The sequence below is a fragment of the Stenella coeruleoalba genome, assembly GCF_951394435.1.
Source record: "Stenella coeruleoalba genome assembly, chromosome: 10".
Taxonomy (NCBI): domain Eukaryota; kingdom Metazoa; phylum Chordata; class Mammalia; order Artiodactyla; family Delphinidae; genus Stenella; species Stenella coeruleoalba.
The window spans coordinates 56,864,353-56,891,242 of NC_137156.1; the positions used below are offsets into that span (position 1 = coordinate 56,864,353).

The 26,890-nt window shown below is 45.3% G+C and overlaps 1 protein-coding gene across 3 annotated transcripts in view; it reads left to right on the top strand.

Moving 5' to 3' along the window:
- Positions 1 to 26,890, top strand: part of ITGA9 (integrin subunit alpha 9) — a 353,362-nt gene that overhangs the window by 306,680 nt on the left and 19,792 nt on the right. For all 3 annotated transcript variants that reach the window (XM_079933602.1, XM_079933603.1, XM_079933604.1), the window contains 3 exons: positions 8,197 to 8,322; positions 10,318 to 10,437; positions 14,097 to 14,198. In XM_079933602.1, coding sequence (XP_079789728.1) covers positions 8,197 to 8,322; positions 10,318 to 10,437; positions 14,097 to 14,198 — 348 coding nt within the window. The remainder of the gene's footprint in view (positions 1 to 8,196; positions 8,323 to 10,317; positions 10,438 to 14,096; positions 14,199 to 26,890) is intronic.

The window sequence follows — 26,890 nt, forward strand, 5'->3', positions numbered from 1 at the left end:
TTGTACGATGGATCGTGCTCTCTCTTTCCTCTGGAATGTTGGTTTTGAGGCTTTGCCCCTTTATTTCCTGTTTCAGTTTTGGTCTCAGTAACACACTGACCTTTCAGATCAAATGCAATTTTTCCCAGTGTTGATGGCCTTAAGGGATGGGGAAGGGGGTTGGGGAGGCAAGTCTTTCATTTAGAAGATAACTTTTCAGCTAGAAAGAGAAAGGACATCTGGAGTTGAAGTTATGGTCTTTTCAGGCTTTTTTGAGTTGCTGTCTTTCCCTTTCTAGAAATTAAAAGGCACTAGGTCATTGTTACATTTCTTGCTCCTTCTGCTCCATTTCCAACTCTGCAGGTTTGTCAACGGGCTCTTATTTATGGACGGCTGTTCTGTGCTCTCATTTACACATTTCAGTTCAAAACCAGAATTCAGCTCTTTATTTGCGGAGTGAGGCTAGGAGGGCCTGTCCAAAGCTAGAACCTCATATTAACTTACCTTGTATTGTTGTGATCATCAAAATACTTCTCCTTTTTGTCTATTTGTAGGAACACATTGAAGTCTGTAGCTACACACAGAAGTAAATATCAGAAAATCAGAACTTGCCAAACTGATAAGCAAGGGGACCCTTTTCACAAAGCAAAAGAATTCATAACTCTTGAGAGAGGTCTACCAAAGGATGCCTTTGACAACTCCTACTTTTAAATGATGTGCACACACACAAATTGTGTTCTCAACCTTTCAAATACATAGGTAACATAGAGCTGGGCATATCCATTATAAGGAACTACCCAAGATGGTTATCACTGTTTTTATAATGTCTTTGCGGTTGAAGAAATCAGAGTGAATAAATGGAGACTTTGAGCACCCAACCCTTCTAGGTTATTCTGGGTCTGCATTATACAGTCTTGAAATGAACGGTGATACATAAAAGTATTTTTCTTAGGATTTATTATTAAAATGTTGTCATCTTTCACTGTTCTTTCGGCAATATCAAGAAAATCATAGCAATATGATTTAACATAAAAGATAATAAAAAGGGTTCTTTAAGACTGTAAAAAAAACTATCACAGTTTACGTTTTGCTGAATGGAAAATATGTAGCTCTTATTTCTCTTTCTAGTAGTAAACATCTTATATCGGCCTAAGTAACCAGTTGGTGTCATTTCTTGACCCTTTTATGAGGGCTATATTTATTTCAAACATTGGAGTCCTAAAATTAATATCCGCAAAGCCATTGTGGTCAACGTTCAGCCTCCCGTGGCAGAAAGGGAACTTATTATCTTCAGATACCGTGGTTCCAAGAGTAGGCAGTAGGTAATTGAATTAGCAAAGTAGGCATTCAAAACATTCTCTGGGTTTTTTTAAGCTCAAGGGGCGTGTGAATTCAGAGGAGCAGGTGGACCCGTCAGGGGACGGGTCATGTTTACCCAGTTGCCATCAGCTGTGATCGGTGTCACATGATATGGAAAAGTGGCCCAGGGATGTAACAGAGAACAGAAAGTCAACGATTAACAGATAAATGTGAGTTAACATGAAACACATGTTATTAAAAAATGAACCTATGCCCCCCTTTAATCCAGGTCATTCCAACAAACATAGTTTCTAGACCAGACTTTACCTAAGACCCACGTTGGTGGAGACGCAAGGATTGGCTCCTGGGCAGAACTGTTGTCACTGAGTTTATTCCTCTGTTAATTTAATCTTCCATTTCTCTTTTATTTCCTATGTACTATGTCCAGGGAGCATCAAGCCAGGGACACTTTGGTGACCCTTCCCATCCCTAGAACCCAGCCAGCTGGAATATGGTTAAGGAATGAGGCTGATGCTGGTAGAAAGGGGACATCCATGCTTTAGCCTGTTAAAAATATACCAGTAGGGCTTCCCTGGTGGCGCAGTGGTTGAGAGTCCGCCTGCCGATGCAGGGGACACAGATTCATGCCCCGGTCCTGGAAGATCCCACATGCTGCGGAGCGGCTGGGCCCGTGAGCCATGGCCGCTGAGCCTGCGCGTCCGGAGCCTGTGCTCCGCAACGGGAGAGGCCACAACAGTGAGAGGCCCGCATATCGCAAAAAAAAAAAAAAAAAAATACCAGTAATACCAAAAATAATAAATATACCAAATATACCAATAACACCAAAAATATACCAATAATACCAATAATTAAGGAAAAGTGGTTCCTTAATTTTGAGACATGTTAATCCACCTTCTGGATAACTTCCTACCTCTGTGATTTGCCTACAAGGCCCTCCTCTGTGTCCAGGCTCACCTCATCTACCTCATTTCTGGCCACTACTCCCCAACATTCATCCAATGCTTGACCACGTTGAACTCCCAGGCTCTCTAGACTCAAGCCTACTGTTTGCACCTCCATGCCTTTGCACATGCTGTTCTCCTCTGCCTGGAATTCCCTTCCCCTGCTCCCTTTACTCTCTAGAGGTTCTCTTTTCCTCCAGAATTCACCTGCAATGCCACCTCCTCTGAGTCAGGGATGCAGTTCATGACAGAGACTGACTTGTTGGCTGAGAGAGAAATTTGTAGAGTGACAATCTACAATAGGAGCCCTGCTCTGAGGGCTGTGAAAGGATAAACCATGAGATGATGGAACAGAGGCTGTGCATCCTGGGTGCAAGGAAGGTGGGGCTGGACAGGGAGCTTCGTGGTGGAGACTTTGGAGATGGTACTCCTTCCACAGTCAAAGCTGACAGGTACATAACAGGTTCCTTAACCTCTCTGGGCCTCGGTTTTCTCATCTGTAAAATGGGGGTGAAACGTCAGGAGACCAGATGTCCCAGTGTGCCTGGCTCATACCTGATCTATGTCTCTGTCTTGCTATTCTGTCTGTTTGACTCCCCGACTTCATTCTCAAAAATATCCCCATTTAGATAATAAATTATATGTCACTTACTGATAATAGTACCCTCTGTGAGTGGGTGTTATAAGGATTCAGTGTATCCCATAGCTCTTAGAATAGCACCCAGTGTTAGCTAGTATTTTTCCCATTTATATCTGCGTAGAGATGGGGCCTTAAGCAGCTGGAATTGGTTTCCAGGGTGATGTGCTTGGAGCAAGAGACTTAGAAAACACATTGGAGGACTTTCCTGTCCCTCAGGCCCAGGGACAGGGACTCTATTAAGGCTGCTGTGTTCTGGGAACCTGGGAGAGACCTGTGTCCTCTCTCTCACTCTAGGTCAGCCGACAGCAATAAGTACCGTGTACAGACCCCTCTTTTGAGGCCACAACATGTGGCCCCTCAGTAGAGGCCACAGGAAATGCCGTTTCTTACAACCCCTTTATCAGACCACCACACCCTAGAGAGTCTTTAGTAAAAGCTCTAGAGGTCCTTTTCCACCTGGTGGCAGGTAATGATAAATTCGACCCAGAGAGTTAATTCCCTTTTTCAGTATTTTACCCATGAATCAGCCCCAGTTCATACTTTAAACCCAGTATTTCATGAATGAGGCTTTGCCAGGCTACCTGGAGTGCACTGAGGACACTTCATCCTCGGATAGGCCTGGGCCCTTGAAGACTTCTGACTATGAAGGTTCCTCTGACCCAGGCTGACCCGGACTCTGCCACCAAGTGATGTCCCCATTCTCTTGGGCTCCCCACAGTTTCCCAAATCACCACCGGTTCTTGGTTTCAACTTGCACAATGTTTTCTTTGGGGTCAGGATGAGGGGAGAGGCGGAGGCCAAATGGCAACAGCAAACCCTCAATAGCTGCATTTGCCAAATTCAGCCTTAACACTGTGTCCTGTATCCTCTTGTCCTTTTTTGTGTGTTTGGTAAAGTTCTTTTATTCACATTCCAGCAGATACGGCCTATTCCAGCCCCCAGAGGTCCTGGAAGATGAGCAGCCATGTCATGGGAAGCATTTGGACTCAGAGAGTCTGGAAAATAGATGAGAAGTGGGTGGACAGGGATGAGCAGGGGGCAGTGGCCGCAGAGTCCCTGGCCAGCCACGGAAATGAAGCTGTTGGATATGAGTGCCATAGTGCTTGGATTGTCTGCAAGAAGAAAACCTTGCATCTCCTTGATGATTTTACCACCAGACGGGGTGGTTAGAACCCAGTTGTGGGGGGTGGGTGCTCAGTAATTGCTTATCTATGTAGCAGGAGATTAGGTGACCCTGGCTCTAATGAAAATGCAGGAGAATCCTCAAGGGGCATAATTAGCAACTGAGGACAACCTTAGTGATCACGTAGGCCACCATCCTAATTTCACAAGTGGGGAAACTGAGGCCCCAGAGACCTGAACTGCATCAGCTGTTAGGAGCCCAGGACCGTCAAGTTCATCAAGGCCACCTGTGCCCCAGGATTCCTTCACTGGGTGCCGCTTGCTGCCACCAACCAATCACGTGACCTTGGACGAGTCACGGAACTCAGGGCCTCTGGTTCCTTACTGTCAGCCGAGGCCATGGGACCGTATGATCTTGGAGCTGCCTTCCAGAAACAACATTCCAGGATGCTCTGTTTCCCTTCCAGCCTGAGACAGCATGGAGTGGCCTGGCCTCCCAGCCAGCAGGCACTTTATCTCCCATGGAGCAGAAGTGGGTCAGGGTGGAGGACTTTGGGATTCCTGGGCTTGTAGGCTCATGGTTCCTTCCCTTTGACTGGGGTAAGAACAGGAAGGGATGGTTTCCCTCCACCTCCACCTCCACCCCCCACCCCTCCATGACTCCTACCCCAGCCCCATCCTCAGCCTCTGGACCTAAGAGGCAGGGAAGTGGTTGCAAACAGGTTTCTGGAGCTGGATGACCTGCGCTGCAGCCCAACTCTGCTGCCTGCCCCCTGGGAGACCTGGCCCCCCTGCCTCTCAGCTTCCCCATCTGTAAAATGCTGACAGTAATAGCACTCGCCTCACAGGGGTGCGCAGTAAGGGCTGCACAAGTGTCGGGTACCGTTGTGTCCATCACACACGTTCTATCCATGCACACAGAACAATCCCTTGCCCTCATGACCCTGGTCAGGGACCAAGTTGCTCATTTTAGCTGAGGGAGCGTCTACAACCAGATTAGCTGGTCTGAACCAGACCCACGCAGCACGGAGCAACCTTCGGCCTCCTTTGAGAGAGGACCACCCTGAACCTCCCGGAAAAACGTTGTTTTCCCTGATTGAAGTGATTCCCATGTAACCACAGTCGGGAGCATGACTGGCTGAGACTTTCATTCACCACAGACTCAGCCTCCACTTCCCTCCTCCAGATTCCCCTGAGGCAGATCAGATGTCACATCAGATCACATCACGTCCCTGTCATCACTCTGTTCACAGGCCCCTAAGACACTAGGGGAAAAGAGGAAGATGGAGCTCCAAGCTGTGTCTGTGCCCCACGTGTTGGCACCGGTTGCTCCTCCCACCTCTCCCTGTGGTTCCCAGCACCCTCCCCCAAGGTGCTGGTGTCCTGTGGGCATGACAGTGAACCTGGCTGGGTTGGGACTCTGCTCCTACACTTCCCCTCCCTGCTTGGAAACCCAAATCGCCCACTGCAGAGCCAGGAGGAGCTCTGCCCCATCCCTGATTTTAATTAGGAACGGATGCATCCTGCAAGACTCAGAGTTCCATCTCTCTCAACCCAGACCAAATGTGTTTGGGGGTCCAGGCCTGGTCATCTCCACAGAAGAACATGAATCCCACAGGGCTGCAGAAGGACTGTTTCTCCAGCGGCTTTTCAGCAAATGTCCACTCCAGAAGACAAACAGGAAAAGTGGAGACCCGCATGCTTCTGAGTGAAATATGATTGGAATTAACATGAGCACACACATTCAAGTTCTCAAATGTTCAGTGAACAAAATGTTTTCTATCTGTGAGGTGCCATATATGCCCAAATAGAGGGCAACCCCCAAAAAACACAATCCACCACTTTGCTAAAGAGGTAAATTTAACAGATTTTTGGCCAACTTGACAGGAATCAGAGCTGTGATTGCTTTTGGGCTGGGGATGGGAATTGACTGGAAAAGGGCCAGGGGAAACTTTCTGGAGGGATGGACGTGCTCTGTCCCTTCACTGGGGTGGTGGTTATGTGGGTGATTTCATTTGTCAAAATTCATCAGATTATACCCTTAAGATCTGGGCATTTTTAGGGAATGTAAATTTTAACCTCAATTTTTAAAAAAATTAGAAAAGTAAATACCTACTTGTAATACTTAACCTAATCATGTAGTCGCACACTTAAAATTATACAAGAATACTACATTAATTTATATTACTGTTTTTATTCACACATTTCACAAAATGATTTTATGCAGATGTGCATCTTTTGAGATCAATGGATAGCATTATTAAAGCCACTTTTTTAGTTGACAGTATTCCAAAGCATATCATCTTCAATTCATCTAATTTATTTGAAATGCGGAACATTTTGAATCCATGTTTGATGCTGAAATTTTATTGTAAGACACAAATACCCATTTGCATAACATTACAGCAGTTGTTTTTCTCATCTGTCTTAGAAGTGATTGTTCTTGATTCTCACGACATAATCAGCCAATGTTTTGCTTTCCAAAAATGAGCTTTAAAATATTTATCACAACTTACAGTTGCACCCCAGGAATAATCACCACATCTATGTTAAATCTCATTGCCTCCTTCCCATTAATTCTTCTAGTGATCTCGAAAAGCATCCAAAACCAACACTGATTGAGACCATTTCAGACTGGTGTGTCCTCCCAGATTTTGTGGTTCGAATAAAGCAATTGAGAGAGTACCACATTACTTACTGTTTTAAAGAACAGTAAGTCCCTTGAGTTCCCTGGTGGTCCAGTGGTTAGGACTTGGCGCTTTCACTGCCGTGGCCCCGGGTTCAATCCCTGGTCCCCACAAGCTGAGAGGCGCAGCCAAAAACAAACAAACAAAATGCAGTGCATTTTAAAGAACAGTAGGTCCCCAAACTATGAGAGACTTTTAAAGGCAACACTCTATTTTCTAAGAGTTAATTTGAGGAAATAAACCTTCATCTTATTTATCTTCAGGCATATATAGTAAATCCTGGCATATGTGTTCAGACCAAAGATAAAATAGAGATTAAATTTGGAGATCTTGTTTTAAAGTTCATTGTTCAAAGATTAGCATTGTTAGCTTAAGTTAGAAGTTTCCATGTAAAACCTTTAAACTAGACCTTGCTCCCTACCATGAATGAGAAGCTGAAACATTCTTGAATCAGTGTAAACACACTATATTTTACTCAAAGGCATTAAAGATAGGAGAGTGTAGTTTAAGTAGATGATTCTGGTTAGAAATCAGATTGTAAACACAATCCTAAATTATGAATTACTAACGATTAATTTTGCAACTTGACCTTAAGTCATGTCAAAGCTTCAACTACACACAGTGTGATATGATGATATATAAAGAAGGCTTTGTTTTTTTCAACATTTCCCCAGTTTAGGCATCAAAAATAGTATTGTTCTTAAAGAAACCAACATGGAAGACTATGTACTGTTGTTTTGATCTTTTTTTAATGTTGCTGTTGCTCAGCATTGTTTTTCCACTGGACTTTCAAAAGCTGTCAGAAGCAAAATCAGGTAACTCAGCAAGGGTTCCCAGGGCATATAAGCTCCTGTATGGCTCAATGCAGTGGATGCCAAATTTTTTTTTTTTTTTGGTAGCAGAATCCTGGTTTTAAATGACATTATGTGTGGTTGATGCTCTAGTTGGAACAGAGATGGGAGCCCGGAGCAGTCCTGCTTGGTGCCCCTTCTCCTCTCTAGGGAATCCACTGAGGGGTTCCACAGCACCTAGAGGTTCCGTGGAACACAGTTTGAAAACCTCTGACAGTGGGCCATGCCTAAAGGCTGGAACTCAGAAGATCTCGGTCTAAAACCTGAGTTCTGGTCTGTGTGATTGTTAGCAAGTAATTTAACCTGAGCCTCATTTTCTTTCTCCAGACAAAGAACATGAATGCTCATTTCAGAGAGTTGATGTAAGGATGTTTTTAAAGTTTATTTTGTCCACTCTTCCTTGGTCACAACTCACTTGCATGTTGTGTGCCATCTCAATTATTTAACAACTTAGCATCCACGTTTTTTATTATTTGGCCTTGTTGATGCTACTACTTCTGCCTTTCAGCTTTTCAGCCATTATTGTCCCCTGGAGAATGGACCAGGGGGAACAGTTGACTTTGGGCTCTACCGCAACCTCCTCTACAATAAGGGATTCCAGGCTCATGATCCTTTCTTGGGATGGACCACTCTGACAGGTTTCTTTTCATTTTCAGGTGGGCCAGGAGAAGGGAAACTGTTCTTTCCAGAAAAACCCAACCCCCTGTATCATCCCTCAAGAACCAGAAAATATCTTCCATACAATATTTGCTTTTTTCACAAAGTCGGGAAGAAAAGTCTTGGTAAGAATTTGCTTACTGCTTGGGTTAACATGGGTGGTCCTCATTAGGAAGGCAAGTCTGAGATGAGAAGCCAGTCTTCTATTTGGCATTTATTATTTCCCAAATCTGGTTTTAATCAATTGGCTTAGGAAGTCACAAGGACTGTAGTCAACTCCTATTTTTCAGCCTGAGGTTTCTATCAAAGTGTTAAATTTACATTTCTAATTCCATTGGCTGGCAAAGGGAAAACCTTTGCAACCCACCAAGCACAAAGTTAAACATTTCTCCCACTAGTATGAGTCTAATCAAGAGTGATGGTTCTCATACAACCACTTTGTATACCACTATTGGGCAGTATATACTAAAACTAAACATATCTGTACCCTATGACCCAGCAGTTCCACTCCCAGGTATATCCCCAAGAGAAATGGGTACTTGTATCCCCCAGAGACATGGACAAGAATGTTCACAGCAATCTTATAATAGCCAGAAACTGGGAACAATCCAAATGTCCATCACCAGGAGAATGTATAAACAATTGCAGTGTACCCATACACTGGTGTATTATGAGCAATAAAAACTGCAACACCAACAACATAAGTAAATCTCACAGATATAATATTAAGTGAAAGGAGCCAGAGACAAAAGGACACATGTTGTAATATTTGATTTACATGAAGTTCAGAAATAGCAAAGTTATCCATGACAATGGAGGTCAGGGTAGCAGTTAATTTTGGAGGAATATTGACAGTCATGGGCATGAGGGAACCTGCTTAAGTGCAAGAAATGTTCTATATCTTGATCTGTTATAAACGTATGTAAAAATATATCAAGATGGATCCTTAAGATTTATTCTCTTTAGTGTATGTAAGTTATACCTCAACTTTTTTAAAAGTGAAGGTATTAAAGATGGAATCAGATGCTTTTCCACAACCTCCTGTCTCCATGTCTTTGGTTACATCTCTTCAGCTCCTTATTTCGGCTACGGCACGTCTCGCTGACATTTCCTTCCTCAATTTTTTTTGCAGTGGAAGTAGTAGGACTGTTTGCCATTTGGAAAGTTGGAATATTTTTACTTACATAATGCTGATGATCAGCTTTTTTTTTTTTTTTTTTTTTTTTTTTGCGGTACGCGGGCCTCTCACTGCTGTGGCCTCTCCCGTTGCAGAGCACAGGCTTGGGACGTGCAGGCTCAGCGGCCGTGGCTCACGGGCCGAGCCGCTCCGCAGCACGTGGGATCTTCCCGGACCGGGGCACGAACCCGTGTCCCCTGCATCGGCAGGTGGACTCTCAACCACTGCCACCAGGGAAGCCCGATCAGCTATTTTTTTTTGAAGCCCTTAGAATTGTTAGATATACTGATATCTAGTTGTTTGACGGATGCAACTCTATCTAGCTGAAATTTTTACCCCACATGTGAAACATCGTGAAGGTATGTTTGCACATTTTGGATCCTACAATACAAAAGAATTCCTCCTTTGTAACTGAAATTTGGAATTTAGGTTTCTAGCTGTAATTCGTGTGTCTTCTTGGTTAAACGTGTTTTTCTTTACTCCTGTGGTTTCTTGAGTCATGTGACTTTGTAGCCCTTTAATTTGCCCAACCTAAAAATTGGGCATGAAAGTGTATTTGTCACTTCACAGGCAGAAATCACATGATCTAGGACATGCACCTTGTGTTCAAAACTCATAAGAGGAATGCTCCCAAAATATGTAAATGTGTTTCTTTAAAAACAACACAAAAAAAACCCTTCTTTCTCCTTGCAAATCCAGTTTTTTGGTAGGGTGCACCAGTGAGCTTAGACTTGAAGGCATGTTCTGGTGCCTGCCAGGAAGGAAGTCCCTTGATTGCCCTCTGGTGGCAAGAAGGAATAATTGCATCTTCCTATGGATTTCCTCTACCTGGAATGGCCTTGGTCCGCAGAATAGAAGCTCACAGTGCCCTCTGTGCTATAAATGCTGTGCTCTTGTCTTTGTTCTTAATACGGTTTGATCATTCTCTGTTTGTTCTTCTCAGGACTGTGAAAAGCCAGGAATTTCTTGCCTAACAATGCACTGTAATCTTAGTGCGCTGGCTAAAGAAGAAAGTCGTACTATAGACATTTACATGCTGCTGAACACAGAAATACTGAAGAAGGTAAGCCCTGGGAAGCTGTACTATTGGGGTTCATTTAAAAGCATTTGAATTGGTTTCCTCAGAACAAACTCTGCCTGCCCCCTTTAAAAAACTGCCCTGGATAGCACCACTGGTAATTCTGCTGCAGATGATGCCGGGGAAACATACCAGACCCTTGTTATTCAAAGTCTGGTTGGAGGACCAGCAGTATCAGCATCACCTGGGAGCTCCTTAGAACTGCAGAATCTTGGACTCTACCCAGCCTTTGGGAATCAGCATCTCTGTTTTAACAAGCTCCCTAGGTGTTTTGTTTGCACAGTTGAGTTTCTCAGACTTTAGCTTGCTTCAGAATCACCTGGAAACCTTGTTAAACCACAGATTCCTCAGAGGGGAGTCTGAGGGTCTGCATTTCTGAGGAGCTTCCAGGTGATGCCAATACTGCTGTTCTGGGGACCACGTTTTAGATCAGGGGTTTTCCTTAAAGGGCCAGTAGTAAATATTTTAGGTTTTATGGGCTATACAGTGTCTTGCCGCTGCTCAACTCTGCCGTTGTATTGTGAAAGCAACCACAGACCATACTCAAATGAATGGGTGTGGCTGTGTTCCAATAAAACTTTATTTACAAAACCCAGCAAAGGGCCAGATTTGACCCATGAGTCATAGTTTGCCAACCCCTTGTTTAGATGGCACCTTGTTTTTCAGAATTCCAACTTTTGAATCTCAGATAACTTTTTTTTTTAGGGTTTTTTTTTTTTTACTTTTATTTAAGTATAGTTGATTTACAATGTTGTGCTAGCTTCACGTGCACAGCAAAGTGAACCAGCTATACATACACATATATCCACTCCTTTTTAGATTCCCCTCCCACATAGACCATTACAGAGCACTGAGCAGCGAATCTCAGATCACTTTGCTATTATAAGTTTATAAAAGTGGCTCATAAAAAATACCTCAGTCCATGAATTGGTGGCCCTTAAGAAAATCATACACATTCACTATGATTTATTTTAACATAAACGCTGCTGAGTATGAAAGGCCACATCCAACAAGATGCTTCTAAAATAATCACATGTGAAGCTAAAACAAAATAGGCATGTTAGCCACAGAGATTCTCTTTATTTTCCTTTGGAAAAACTAAATGTGTTAGTCTGTATAAAACTGTCAGGGTATAAATGAATATCCTTAGAAAAGTCATTCCAGTGTTATTTTTTAAATTAGGCATGGCAGTAACATGTTGGCCTGATAAGTCACAGGCACAGGGGGATACAGGATGTTTTACCCACTCTCCGACTCCGGCTGGTGGAGAGCTGTGAACAGTTCTGCTTTCCCTGGATTCTTTGGAGGGAAACTGGTTTGGGGCAAGTTGGGTGCACACAGCACTGCTTCCCTGTTGTACCTCTCCCTTTAAAAAGGATAGTGTTGGGAGAGGACCAGGCATGAACTAGAGCACCCCTGGTCACCCTATGATTCCAGAATGTCATATCACAGGAAGTGCCTTACTGTCCTGGGTCCCCAGGACAGGTTGAGGGATTATGATTCTGTATGCTTACCCATCCTGTTCACCTTCTTGATAAACGGCCCTGGTGACAGTTTTATTCCCTATGCCACACTTGGCACTGTTGACAGAACCCTGATACGGCACTGATGGCAGGAAGCCTCTCTGATTTCTCTTTCAGCCTCAACCCAGTTGGCTGCTGCTTGCACTTATAAATTAGTCATTAGTACAAATTTAACCACAAAGCCTCAAGCCTTCCTTGTCCCCAGCTCTGGCCTGGTCTTGTGCAGCTTTCTCTTTCTCTCTCAGTGATCAATGGTGACCCTTTGCCAAGGAACATGTCCCAGTGACTGCTGTCCCCGTGGGCCATCCAGCCTAGTCTGCATCCCAAGACAGCAGGAAGCCATGGGGTGTCGTATGCGGATGTTGGAGAACCGATCTCCCTACTGGTTCCCTTTCAGCAGAAACCAGCAGAAATCCCAGGTGCAGAGGAAAGCCTCTGTCGGGCCCCCGAGGCCAGCCACGCCTCCCTAAGGATGTGGAGCAGAACCAGCCTTGTGGTTCCCTGGGCCACCACTTCTGTTAGTTTTCCTTTGACCTGAAGGTCTGACCACAGACAAGGGAATTTGAGGTTTTATTGTTTTGACTTTAACAAGTTTTCATTTGAAATGTAGGATCTGATTTTTTTTAATCATCAGAGGATTCCAGTTTCTTCCAAAGTATTTGTTTTTTACAACCACAAGGCACCTGTTCTGTGCCAGGCTCCTCATCTGCTCAGCCTTTAACTTTGACAGTTATCATCGTCATCATCATCATCATTATTATTGTCATTAGCAATGTCCGAGATGATGATGATGATGATGATGATGATGATGATCTAAGATTGAAAAGACAGTATATCCTGACCCATGAAACCACAAATCTACAGAACTGTTAAACTGGTAAAAGATTGCTGCATACAAAATTATTTACTGCTTAATATGAGCTCACTGAAGCAGTTTTTTTTGAGTGACAAGTTTGCCAGCCCCTGTCTTCTTCCAAACTCTTCCATCACTGCCTTGGAGCCATTCTCTCATTATCTGGATTGGTGGCTTTGAGCCCACACCAAGGCTTCTGCCTGCAATGGCTGGTGGGCTCTTCCTGAGTCTTTCCTGGGCCACCCTCCCTCCCCCCATCCCCTTTCTCATCGGGCCATCACCTAATTACAGTAAGTTCCCTACATACAAACCCTCCTCAAGTTGTGAACTTTCAAAGACGTGAACGTGCGTTCCATCAGCATCAGGCGTGAGTGAAATTGCAGCTTGCCCTCCGTCTCCTATTACTGACGATCCTTCAGCTCTACCATCTCCCACCTCCTCTCCCTCCTCCAGTCAGTAACTCTTCTTGCCTGTTCACTCAACGCCAGCCCCTGTATGCCAGCTGTTGTACTGTACTACTGTGCTTTTCAAGATACTGGACTGTAAGATTAAAATGTTTATTTTTTGTGTTTGTTTTTCATGTAATATTTTTGTGAAAAGTATTATAAACCTATTACAGTACTGTACTATTTATATAGCCGATTGTGTTAGTTGGGTACCTAGGCTAACTTTGTTAGACTTACGAACGCACTCTCGGTACGGAACTCGTTCACACGTGGGGGGACTTACTGTATAAGCTAGATGCTTCCCGCCTCTCATCTCTCCATCAGGTACCCTCTTCCAAGCTTAAATGGCTTTGACCCCCCAAACCAGCTTCATTTAAGAGCAAAGAAAGAGTTAAAAGGAACTCATGTGGAGAGTTTGAGGGTTGTGGTCAAGGCAGGAAGATGCTTGAGAAATGTAAATCAGACACCTTCTATGGAACGCCAGGCCTTGATTTGTTGTACACAATTAACAGCTTTATTTATTCTCTGCTCTTTGGGAATATGTCAATACCAAGATCCAAATATCTGGCTCCTGCCACTTGGAAACCACAGCACACAAGCCTGCATGTGTTGATGACTCAGCAAAACTCCAGAGCTTTTCAGCGTCCACTATGATATGAAAGAATCCTCAAGAGAGAGACTGGAAATCTCTTGTCTCATTCAGTGATAGAAATTTTTGTCTGGTTCACATGGAATCTTTGAATTTCAGTTCTGTCTGGGACCTCGGGGCCCAGCCATTGTGATTGAAAAGTCTTACAGTGAGTTGTGTTGTTTCTTCCTCAGGACAGTTCATCTGTCATCCAGTTCATGACCCGCGCCAAGGTGAAGGTGGACCCTGCCCTGAGGGTGGTGGAGGTAGCCAGTGGGAACTCAGAGGAGATGACGGTGAGTTGGTCACCCCACACACACACAGCTCTCCTCCAAGGGTGAGGGAATCTGGGTGACTTGGGAGACTTGGTGCTGGCATTTGAGGGTAAAGGCGGTCTCTAAGCCAAGATGTCAGCTTTGTGGTAGACCCAAGACCTTGCCTGCCTTGGCTTCCAGGCCCCCATGGAGAACTTCTGCGGTCTGCTCTTGTTGTGATAGCCATGTTCTCTGGGATGCTGTTGGAGAACTTCTGCGGTCTGCTCTTGTTGTGATAGCCATGTTCTCTGGGATGCTGTTGTTATGTGAAAGCTCCCGGCTATGACCAGCCAAAGGAAAAATCTTCTGGAAGTACCCTTGACAGGGCTTGCATTTCCATTCTGGAGCCAAGACTATTTTTATTTTTCTCAGACCTTTCCCTGAAACCTCATCTGCCTTCCCAGTCACATTGGTCCATGGATAAACGCTGGGTGTTTCTAAACCAAGTTGTTTGAGCAACCTGAAGGGGTCACATCCTAGTTGCCAAGTCCTAGAAACTCCTCTTTCACTCCCTACCTAACCCCGTATCCTTTATCACAACGGTCCACAACCTTTCTGGCACCAGGGACTGGTTTTGTGGAAGACAGTTTTTCCATGGGGTGTGAGGGGATGGTTCAGGTGGTAATGCCAGCAGTGGGGAACCACAGATGAAGCTTTGCTGTCTCTCGCCTGCCACTCACCTCCTGCTGTGCGGCCCAGTTCCTAACAGGCCGGTACTGGTCTGTGGCCCGGGGGTTGGGAACCCCTGTTCTATAAAGTGCAGTCGGTAAGCAGCCTCAAGATGGAATATGTGGCAACCGGGAGCTCGGATGTGGGGTGTGGGAGAAGCTGGAGGGAAAGGGGTACTCTTGGAAATTGGCTGCCTTTTATTATTTTTCAGGGGCAGGAGGCAGGGGGGAGGCTTATTCTCTGACACCCACACTGAGGTCCTAGGCACATGGGGAGACAGCAGCCTCTGAACTGGTTTGGCCAATGAGTTATGCAATGATGCTAGCTTTTTGCATCTCCTTTCCTGGAACTTACTTCTCTCAAGGGAGACTTTACCCTCTCTTGGAAGAGTGAATATTGCTGTGACAAATTTACAAAAGTGAAAAATTCACAGAGATTAATTACTTACAAAGAAAAAATGGTTAACTTATTTTCCAATAACAATGGAGACACCACATATCTAAATGTGAGGATGAGGATCAGAGCAAAGCCCACTCTTATAAGACCCTGGTTAGGAAGGGTTCATGTAGAAAATAAATGCCCGGGGACTTCCCTGGTGGTGCAGTGAATAATAATCTGCCTGCCAGTGGGGACACGGGTTCTATCCCTGGCCCAGGAAGATCCCACATGCCGCGGAGCAACTAAGCCCGTGCACCACAACTACTGAGCCTGCGAGCCACAACTACTGAAGCCGATGTGCCTAGAGCCCGTGCTCCGTAGCAGGAGCAGCCACCGCAAGGAGAAGCCCGTGCAACGCAACGAAGAGTAGCCCCTGCTCTCTGCAACTAGAGAAAGCCCGTGCACAGCAACGGAGATGCAACGCAGCCAAAAATAAATAAAATTAAAACTTTTAAAAAATAAAGAAATGGGGCTTCCCTGGTGGCACAGTGCTTGAGAGTCTGCCTGTCGATGCAGGGGACACGGGTTCATGCCCCGGTCCAGGAAGATCCCACATGCCGCGGAGCGGCTAGGCCCGTGAGCTATGGCCGCAGAGCCGGCGCATCCGGAGCCTGTGCTCCGCAATGGGAGAGGCCACAACAGTGAGAGGCCCGCGTACCGCAAAAAAAAAAAAAAAAAAAAAAAAATTTAAAGAAATGCCCAGGACCTCCATGAACTCTCAGTCCTGAGCAAGAAACAAAAGCAACAGCTGGTACAGAATGAATAAGAATCTGTGAGGATGTTAAAGCTGCCCCAGGCCGTGGGTATTACATGCCTGATGCAGGGAAGGACTGTCAGATGCAGACCTTAACTCCTCTACTCACATCAGGAAATTCTCCACGTAGTCATTTTAATAACAGAAACTGAATGGGATGAAATGGAATGGCGCTGGAGTCCTTCACTCCTAGGGTCAGTGTTTATGGAAGATCAAATATTTGGAGATGGCCTTTGCCTTTTCCTCCTTGCCTTTTGGCCATTTAACTGCTAATTCAGACTTACCTGGGGATTGAAGAAGAATGGAGATTCACTGCTCATTGTCACAGCTCTGGTTAAAAAGTTTCATAGGATGAGATACATGCCCAACATGAGAGGTTTGGAATGTTCTGGTAGACCACTGTGTTCCCAATTAAGAGTTAACGGAAGTAACTAACAGGTTTCCTACAGGTGGAATCCCTTGGGTAAATGAAAAAAATATCATGGGTGCATTGCCTTTGATTAGAACACGGAGCTGTGGGATCCAGGAAAACATTGCCTAACACCCCATCGTTGGATTCTGAGTCATCTGTACGCCCCCCAAAAACCACTTCCATTAGTTACTGTTCCATTTTGAGCACTATGGTAATATTATCATTATCAAGAGTTCTTTGGAAGAAGCTCTCATTTTCAACTAGTTTTTTTCCGGTACTCTAAGAAAAATGGGTACCCGTCGGAATCCCACAATGCCCCCACCTCCCTCCTTTCCATAACTTTGCCTTTCAATCCGTGAGCCAAGATGAAGTACTACAATCTGTTCTCAACTTTCCTGGCAGAAAAAAATATATATTTTCTGAGTAGGAAGGTTTGCCTTTTTAGAACAAACACGTTCCACCCTACATGTTTCTTCTGAATGCCTGGTGCTCTGTTAGTTGTTCATCGGAAGGGAAATTTCCATAGAGGCTAGCCACCAAATTTAAATCAGGCAAAATATCGCAGGAGTTTAGATCAGACGCCACATTTGTATGGCCTTGGAATGAACAGGAAGTGTACTTGCTGCTGGTAACGAGCAGGGTGTGGGTGAGAAGAGGAAAACAATCTAGTTTTTAACCACATAAAATGCACATGGTGATAATTCAACTGACAGGCAAATCAAATAATTTTCTTGGGACTCTTTGTGTCTTTTATTTTTATGCCATGGTACGGGGAGTGCTTTACAGGGCGTACGGTTGAATACCTAGAAATATGTACTAGATATTTGAGGCATTTTCCTTGTTTACTAATAATAGATTTGAGGTGCCCTTCCCAGGTGGGGTATTAGCACGTGTCCAAGGCCAACCACACCAGCTTACCTGGCTTTGTACAGACCCAAACCTGAGAACTGTGGATGAGATCTGAGTCACCGCATTCAGCGCTGATTGTGCTGAGAACACTCTGAACTCCCATCCTGTCCAACCCAACCCTTCCGGCTTTTCTGTCAGTGCTGCCAACAGCTGAGGCTAGAAACTCCCCGGGGGCAAACTAAGAATCTCCAGCACACCAGCTCTGCTCCTGAGAGCCACCACCCCACACTCCCTTCTCAGACTGCGTGAGAAGCTTGTATGAGTTACAGAGCAAATCTATTTTCTTGATAGTTTGAAATAGTGGAATACATTATGAACATGGAAATCCACAGATGGATAAGTAAGTCATTGCCATGTGGAGTGGGCACCAGGCTGAGATTCTAGGTACCAGCAGGAGAGACTGACTCCGTCTCATTTTAGCGGAATCAGAATGGATTAGAAGGATATTGGGTAGCTCTCAGAATTGCCAGGAAGGCTGGGGATATGACAAATCTGTGGCGCCAGGACCACAGGCTGGGTCAGGCCCCAGGAAGAGCCTGGCGTGGTACTCTGGACACTTTCCCTGGCTTCTCTCAGCCTCTTGCTCTGGAGTCAGGCAGGAACCTCTCACTGGCTGAGGTTAGACCCCTGTCCATGGGGTACCAGGCACCCCAGAAAGAGCAGGTGGCTGGCATTTTTGGCTATTATAGTAGAGCCTCACCCTCACCCCAAGACTCACCTAGAGGAAGACTCCCCAGCACTGGAAGGATGCTAAAAAGTGACAAATACCCCCCTCCCATGTGCTTTTCTAATACCGAAGACAGCATGGGGCCAACCAACCCCTGGTGCATCTTAGAGCTCCCATCTGAGCCAGTCTTTGTTCAGTCATTTAGACCACTTTGTCAGCTCCATTAATGAGAGAACATGAAAGTCTTTGTCCATAGGTGGTTTAGCAGTGTTTGTGCTTTGGGCTTTGTTTTGTTTTAAGAATGAATATGCTGGAATGAGCTACTTCCTTGCTGACATTTGCTGACAGGACAAGTGTCTGGGGCCTTCACCTTCTGCCCCGGGAATCATATGTCCAGGTCACCTCCCTCCCACAGTCCTCCTTTGCCATCCCTTACCCTGCAGGTGGGGAGATGCAGGGGTCATAACTTTAACAAGTCCCCTGAGATTCTGCTGTGCCCTGCCTGGATTAGAAGCACAAAGCCTCTTCCTCTAGTGAACAAAGGGCCTCTGATGCTCAGGGAGAATAGATGACTTGCCCTGGATCTCACATCACTGAGCCAAGAATAGTGTCTGGAGCTCTTAACTCCCCAGCCTGGTGCTCCTTTCCCTGCCCTGCAGCCACTCAGTCACACGGGAGGGCACTGGGCCTTGGATGAAAGGGCCCCGACAAGTGCAAGTGTCCACTCTGGAAAGGACTGACTTGTTTTAAAGTCTGTCTGTTAAAACTGCCCAGGTACCCTTGGAGCCCAGCCAGCCCCTTCAGACTGGACCTGGCTCTCCTCACCCCAGTGGGGGCTTTCCCTGCTCAGTCTCAGTCAGACTCCAGAACAAAGCCTCCAGCCTGCAGCCACGCTTTCACTTCTGAATAAACCTCCCCCTCACGCACGAATTGATCAAGACAGCACGTTCCAGCTTCATTTTCTCTGAAGCCGTTCAAGTTCAGTTCCCGGTCTTGGCCCTTCCGGGAAGTCAGTACTTTTAGTCTGGCCTTGTCCTCTGTGAACAGGGAGCACTGTATTTCCCCCTTTGGAATTAGAAAAGCCTGGCTTCATATCCCATCTTCTTCACATCCCAGTGGTGTGATCTTGGGTATCAGGTAAGCTCTGTGAGCCTCCGTTTCCTCATCTGTAACATGGGAAACCTGCTTTCTACTTCCTGGAGGTTTCCCCTCCGTTTTGCTCCCTGTCACTGCCCCCCAATCTAGAGGGCATCATCTAAGGTAGTAAATGAGATTACTTCGAAAGGTGCCACCTATAGTTCTTTTGTTGTTTAATGCATCTTGAAGCAAACTTTACAATTTTCTGTCGCCGAATAGACTGTGACTTGTACTTTACCATTTATGTGAAAAATTACATTATACCCGGCAAGAGAGTTTTCCCCCTTCTTACACTGAGAGGTACGATGAAGAAGAGGGTCATTGGAAAGTCATCACCCGCCCCATTCCCTGTCATCATCAAAAGATGGTAGGCGGTCCTCTCCCCTCACCCACTACCCCCAATGTGGGAATTAAGCTCTAACCATAAGGAACTGAGAAAAATCCCAGTGTGGTTTGCTGATTGTCACTATTCACAGTTTCATTCAATGAATACTTATTGGGGGCTTGCTACGGGCCAGGCAACATAGAGACACTGTGGGTGCAATGGGGAGCAAAGTAGCCATGGCCCCTGCCCTCCCAGAGCTGACTGAGAGGGTGACAGAGAGTAAACAAGGAAGCAAACAAGGGTTTTATTTCAAATCAAGGTGAGTTCCATGGGAGTAACCTGCTCTAGATTGAGGGGAATCTAAAGGAATGTTTCTCCAAGGAAGCTGAGATCTAGAGAGAGAGGAGGAATTAGCTTGCCAAGCGCAGGGAAGAGTGTCTCAGTGAGGAGGGAGAGCCATATGAAGAGCCAAATAGCTTAGCGTGTTCAAGGCTGAAACACCAGTGTGGCAGCAACCTGGTGAGTGGTGAAGCCATCCATGATGGGAGACACGTGAAGACGTCCATGATGGGAGACACGTGAAGACATCCATGATGAGAGACATAGGCAGGGTCATACCATATAACACCAGGGAGCAGTTACAAAGGAAGCCATTGCAAGCTTCTGTTTTGAGTGGGGAATGACATGATTCAATATATATTTTTTAACAATCATAGGCTACTGTGTGGACAGTGGATTGTAGGGGCCTGCAAGAAGGTTGTGACCGTCACTTGGCTAGAGATGATGGTGGCCGAGGAGATAGAAGTAGACAGGTACTTTATATCAGTAGAGGTCTAGCAGTTTGTGCCAGTCACATGTGGGGAGTATCTGTCCTCAAGGGTTGGGAGGGATCAGATCACATCTTGGTGCAAAGCCCCTTGCCTGGTGCCTACGCATGAGCAGTCAGTTAGTAGTGGCTCCCATTGCATGAAGAGATGGCCAAGGATGGGAGGAAGCAAATAAAGAATAGCTTTTCCCTCCCTCAAAACCTCAAGAATCATGATCAGTTTACTCTAAACCAATGATTTCCAGCTGTCATCATGATAATCATTATCATTTTTTTAAACAACACAACCCCTTTCTAAATTGAAATGTGCTTTGGTTGAGTCAGAGGTGGGATGCCTGGAACTCCCCCAACTTGTATTTCCATTTTCCCTTGGGGGCCTCTGCATCCCCTCACCAAACCCCTAGGCTCTGTGGAGCCAAGGAAACCACTGCTATGGAAGGTTGTATTTTAGGACAAGGCTGCTGTCCAGCCCCTCAAATTCTTTCACTAGACATGAACTGGACCCCCCGGTAAACATGAACAAGAAAAAAATTATAGCCTCAAGGGGTGAACACTGCACTTGCACACGTGTGCAGACACACGTGCTCAAGCACACACACACACACACACACACACACACACACACACACAGAGTAGTGTGGTTTTGTGCTGGGAAAGCCTGAGCTGAAGAGGTTAGGAGAGGCTGGCTGCATGGACAGAGTGACCCCTGAACAAGTATTGAAAGCATTTTCTAAGTGGACAGGGGAAGGTTGGGCTCCAGATGGAGTCAGATGGTGTCTTAAAATAGATTCTCAAGAAGCAGACCCTCAGATGAGGATGTGGGTGCAAAGATTTTAGTAAGGAAATGCTCCCAGAGAGATGGGAAAAGAAGTGAGGAGACAGGATAGGGAAAGAGAACAAGCGGACCAAGGATGAGATTCCAGGGGCCCCAGCCTTAGCGGAGCCCTGGAGCACAAATACCACCTCAGAGATCATCCTGCCTTGAAGCGAGGGAGCTGGGCTTTCTCACTCCTGTACGTGTCAGTCACTGGCCAGGGGCTGCCCAGGAGGTAATGAGCCCCAGCGTCCTCTTCTCCCCACATGCCCTTGGGGCAGGTGGCCTCTGACGTGCCGTCCACTTAGAAGTGAATGCATGTAAAGCTGGGGTTGGACATAGGGAACTGATCGAGGGACCCGAGGGATGTGGGCGGACGACCAGTAGTATAAGGTACAGATGGCAGTGGTCTCCACGCAGACACTGGGGGCTTGGCTCGATGTGCCCTTCTGCGTCCCATTGCTTAACGATTTTATTGTTTTCATTCGTATATGCTCAGTTCTTGTGATGTGCTGGGCATTTGATGTGATTATCGCCTATCACTCTCACATCACCCCTGTGAATGAGATATTATTACTCCCATTTTCTGATGAGGAAACTTGAGACCCCCAGGTGAAGGGACCTACCAGCCTGAGATGCCACAGCTTGTCAGTGGAAGGGCCGGGTCTGGTGCAGGGCTGCCTGTTTGCAAGCCCGAGTCTCCCTTCATCCTCCGCTCCTTGGGCCCCTGCTGGCCTGTTGCCCCGCCCTCGCACAGCAGGAGCACAACTCTGGCAGATGGTAGGAATGCAGCCATGGGTGGTGACAGCTGGCCCTTCGTCTTTGGAGCGACCCTTGGCTCCAGTGACCTCAGAAGCACATCTTGCTCTGACTTAGTGGTCTGTTGATTCTGGAGCTCTTTCCTGTTGTGGCCTGGTTCCTAACCAGATGCACAGCTACTCATCAAGAGAATTAGCACTCATCCAGGGCCCTCCGTAGCCTGCGGTAAAGGAGCTGTGTTCCCCTCCTCCCTTTAAAGAGCAGTCATGAGGTTTCTCAGGAGTAATAGATATAAAACCTCTTAGCACCATGTTTGGCACACGATAAGTTCTCAACAAATGTGACCCGTTCTTAACAATAAAGGAATTAGCACTGGCCCAGCTCATTCCTCTGCAAATTCTAACAGACCAAGGAATTCCTGAAACCCAGCACCTAGCAGGCAGGGGCAAGTTTGACATCTTTGTTTATCACAGCACAGACTTACAATGTCCGTCTTGCCAAATGCAATTTATTTTCTGTTCATTGATGTCATCTCCATAAGTCTTCAGTCTCCCTGGAGCAGGGATGCTTTCTGAAGGCTCTGTTCTGAGAGTGATTTAAGACATGGTTCTGCTGAGAACATTTCCTCCAGCTCCCACAACCCTTTATCCCTGCCCCCTTCTCCACTGGCTGCTAGATGTAATTAGAAGCAGATGAAAATGACATTTCATTGTCCCAGATGTTCTTCTTTTCCCACTTTTTATTTTATATAAATTCCTTCCGTCTGTGAGACCTGTGTGTGATGTCAATTGTGGAAAGCATCTTGCCCTTGTAATTGACCTTCAGGCAGTGGGGCCTGGGGTTGAACCTCCATTCGAGTGCTGCTGATGCTGAGCTGTCCCCTCAGCCGTGGAAGCCCTCCATCCAGCCAGGCCTGGGCCAGCTGTACCCCATTGTGGTCATGTTCTCAGGCCTTTTGGAGACCTGAGCATTTCCAGCTATGACACTGGGCATATTTACAGTGGTCAGAACATAAAAGTTTCCAGAAACATACAAGTGAATCAAGTGCTGTGGTTCAGGCTTACCAGCTGCCTCAGACTGGAAGTTGGCTCCTGGTGGTTCCCTGATGCCAGCTTGCCAGCCTCAGGTGCGTTCAGGTTTACAGTAGCAGGCAGAATGCCCAGCGTGTGGGTCTGCCATCGCCCCTGCCGGATGTCTGTCCTCCTCAAGGACTCTATTGAGGCAAATCCTCGTGCTCCTCAATTCTCTTATGTTTTATTAGTTAACATCCGACACACGAGCCCTCCAGCTTCAGTCTGCTGCTGTGTGATCATCTATCCCTTCGTTGGTCAGAACTTCTGCCGCCCCATCTCTCAGCCTCCTACCACCCTCTGAAACGTGCAGACTCCCCCTCAGCCTCAGTCTTTTTTCTCCTTTCATACTGGGAGTGTATATCTCTGCTAGGGAAACCACTTCCCCTGCAGCCCTCTTAACGGACCTGTTCTTTGAACCCCCATGTAAAGTTCTCCCTTCTAATCTAGGCGTTTTGCAGCCAGAGTGCTCTTTGCAAAATGCAAACCATGTCACTCTCTAGTTAGAACCTTCCATTGACCTCCCATGCCTCTTAAGATAAAGCGTATAATTCTTTTTTTTTTTTAGGTTTAATTCCACAGTTTTGTTTTTGTTTTTGTTTTTGTTTTTTGCGGTATGCGGGCCTCTCACTGCTGTGGCCTCTCCCGTTGCGGAGCACAGGCTCCAGACGCGCAGGCCCAACGGCCATGGCTCACGGGCCGAGCCGCTCCGCAGCATGTGGGATCTTCCCGGACCAGGGCACAAACCTGTGTCCCCTGCATTGGCAGGCGGACTCTCAACCACTGTGCCACCAGGGAAGCCCCCACAGTATTTTTAATGGCATAATTAAAGCATCCCTTATTCCTCCTATGCTTATCAACAGTTTTCTCAGGTAATTTTATGAATGAATCTGATGATTCTCAGGGATTATTTATAAGTAATTTTCAAAGCCATGCCTCAGGAAGACAAAAGAGGTTCTACATTGCTTTTTGGAGCGATTTCCTCTCTACCTGAATGGAGAAGGAGAGTCAGAAGCTTGAATTTCAGTGTTTTATGAAAAGAAAGTAACCTATTAAACTAAATTATTTGGGAATTAGACATTAAGATCAAAATAACTACAGGTTTGATTTGATTTAGTGCAGCCATCAAAAAGCTAGATGGGGCCAGTTTTCAGATGGAAGCCACAAGCTTCTTTGATATAAAGCATATAATTCTTAACACAGCCTCCAGGCCTTCCCATCTCTCCAGCTTCATCTTGAACATTTTCCGGTGACTTCTTGTTCATTTCGTTTGCTCCATGCTCACTGTCTGTTGGCAGTACTTCACCTCTGCCAGGCTCTCTTCTGTCACAGGGGGTTTGCACGTGCTATTCCTTTTTGGAATGTTGTTCCTTTCCCTCTTTAACTAGTTAACTTCTGCTTACCCTTTAACTCTAGCTCAGGCAGTCCCTCAGAAAACTCTTTCTGACTGCCATGCTTATCTTAGAGTCTTTTCTAACCATGAACCTCTCCTTTGGGGCACTTTCTAAAGTTATAATTTTGCATTTATGTGTCTAACTGGCCAGTATTCTCTACAAGCTGGAAGCTCCATGAGGGCAAAGACTGCCTATTTTATTCATCAATGAATCCCTACAGTGCCTGGCACATAGTAGGTCCTGTGTACACATTTGTTGGATGGGTGGATGGATGGATGGACGGACGAACAGACAGATGGATAGACAAACAAATGGACAGATGGGGTGGATGGGCAGATGGATGCATGTGTGGATGGATGACCAGGACTCTCCCAAAAGAAATAACATTTGCAGATATATTTTTGAAGTAGAAAAAAGAGAAGCATACTCAGAAACTCCAGCTTCAGATCTCATCCTCTCTTCATTGCAGACTGAATCATAGTCATACTTCATCGAATGGTATGGCAAAAAGGACATGGAATTTATTAATCTGTGCCTTCATGAATCACATGATGAATCACTACCTTGGTCTAGGTGACGGGAGAACATGCATTTAAATCCTTGCTCTGTAAGAATTCAGTTTACTGGAGTCCATAGACAGGAAGATACATCATTACCTTACAGAGTGAAGAGGACTTAGGACTGGGATGATGATGAAGTGCTCCACTGTGGTTTTAAAGCTAAGCTTGTGGAGCTGTGGGTTCCCTTGAGTTGGTTCTGGGGCTGCTGGGCCTGGGGTAGAAGGGACTGGCTTGGGAAGGGGGACCGTTCAGGCAGGGCTTGAGCTTCCCACCTTCTTTATAAACAGAGAATCTCCAGTTTTTTCTGTTTTATACATTGGGGTGCTAGCGCAGATTTTCTCTGCTAAGAGAAGTTGAAAAATTGCTGTTTCCAAAAGCTCAGAGAATGATTAACTCTGCTGAAAAGAGCAGAGTAGGTCAGTCTTCTTGGAACAGAAGATGTTGGAGCAGAGTCTCTCCTTTTAATTTTTTTTTAACTTGGCTTTAAAATGCTCAGTTTTTTAAAAAAGTAGTTAAAAGTAGAAAAGAGAAAACAATACCCGTAGTATCTAAAAACACCTATTTACTTAAAAAATTTCCTACATTTTTCTGCAAAGCTGAAGTCTTCTGTATGCTAAATTGATATTGATTTTTTCGTATAACTTTATAGCATTTATCATTTTTCCCATTTTATTATCATGTTTTCTAAAGTATGTAAAACTTGGAAATCAGGCAAAAGATGCTTGTGTGTCCTTTCACGCCTGGAGCACTCTCTGTCCCCTTTCTACTCAAAGTGTGGTCCTTGGACCAGCAGCATCAGCATCACCAGTGAGCGTAACTGCGATGTGGACGCTCAGGCCCCAATCCAGACTCCCTGATTCAGAATCTGCATTTTAACGAGGTTCCTCATGTGATTCTTACACACCTTAAAATTTGAGAAAAACAACACTGTTCTAATAGGCCTGCCTAACTCCCTAGGGCCCATATTCTGTGAAATTACATATTAACCTATAGAAAACTAAGTTACAAATGCCTTTTGCCAGTAAAGATGAAAATGACTTCTGTCTGGCAGAAAATATAATCCCAAAGGTTATAGTTTATTGCCGTGTAAGGTATTAATCAGTTTTGTATCTGATTTCAACATTCTTCTATTCTTTTTTTTCTGTAACTACCCGCATTCTCAGGTCCTTTTTTGAACTAGCTTTACCATCCTGATTCCCTCGGTCATGAATTAAATAAATTTTTAATGTGTATTTGCTGCATATTTGTATGAGAGTCATGTTTTTAACTTTTTGAAAATCATACTTTGACAGCCAGATGTATTATCATTTTAACAGCTCTGTGGTATTCTACTTTGCGATTGCTGTAATTTACTCATCTGTCGCTCTATTGTTAGACTTTTAGGATATTTCTGTTTTTTTATTGAAGTAGAGTTGATTCACAATGTTTTGTTTAGTTTCTGGTGTACAGCAAAGTAATTCCGTTATGCATATATATTCTTTTTTGTATTCTTTTCCATTAAGGATATTCCTAATTCAGTACCAATATAAATAATTCTGCAGTGAACATCTTTGAATATAAAACTTTTCCTGTACTTTTATGTTCCTTGCCTATGAGTAAATTTTCAAGTACAGAATTAATGGATCAAAGGATATGAACAGGGTTTCCCTGGTGGCGCAGTGGTTGAGAGTCCGCCTGCCAATGCAGGGAACACGGGTTTGTGCCACGGTCTGGGAAGATCCCACATTGCTGCGGAGTGGCTGGGCCCGTGAGCCATGGCCGCTGAGCCTGCGCGTCCAGAGCCTGTGCTCCGCAATGGGAGAGGCCACAACAGTGAGAGGCCCGCGTACCGCAAAAAAAAAAAAAAAAAAAAAAAAAAGGATATGAACATTTGTAAGATAAGCAGTATTGCAGTTTGTCAACTGGACAAGAATGGAAGAGTCTTCCAAGGTGGCAAAAGC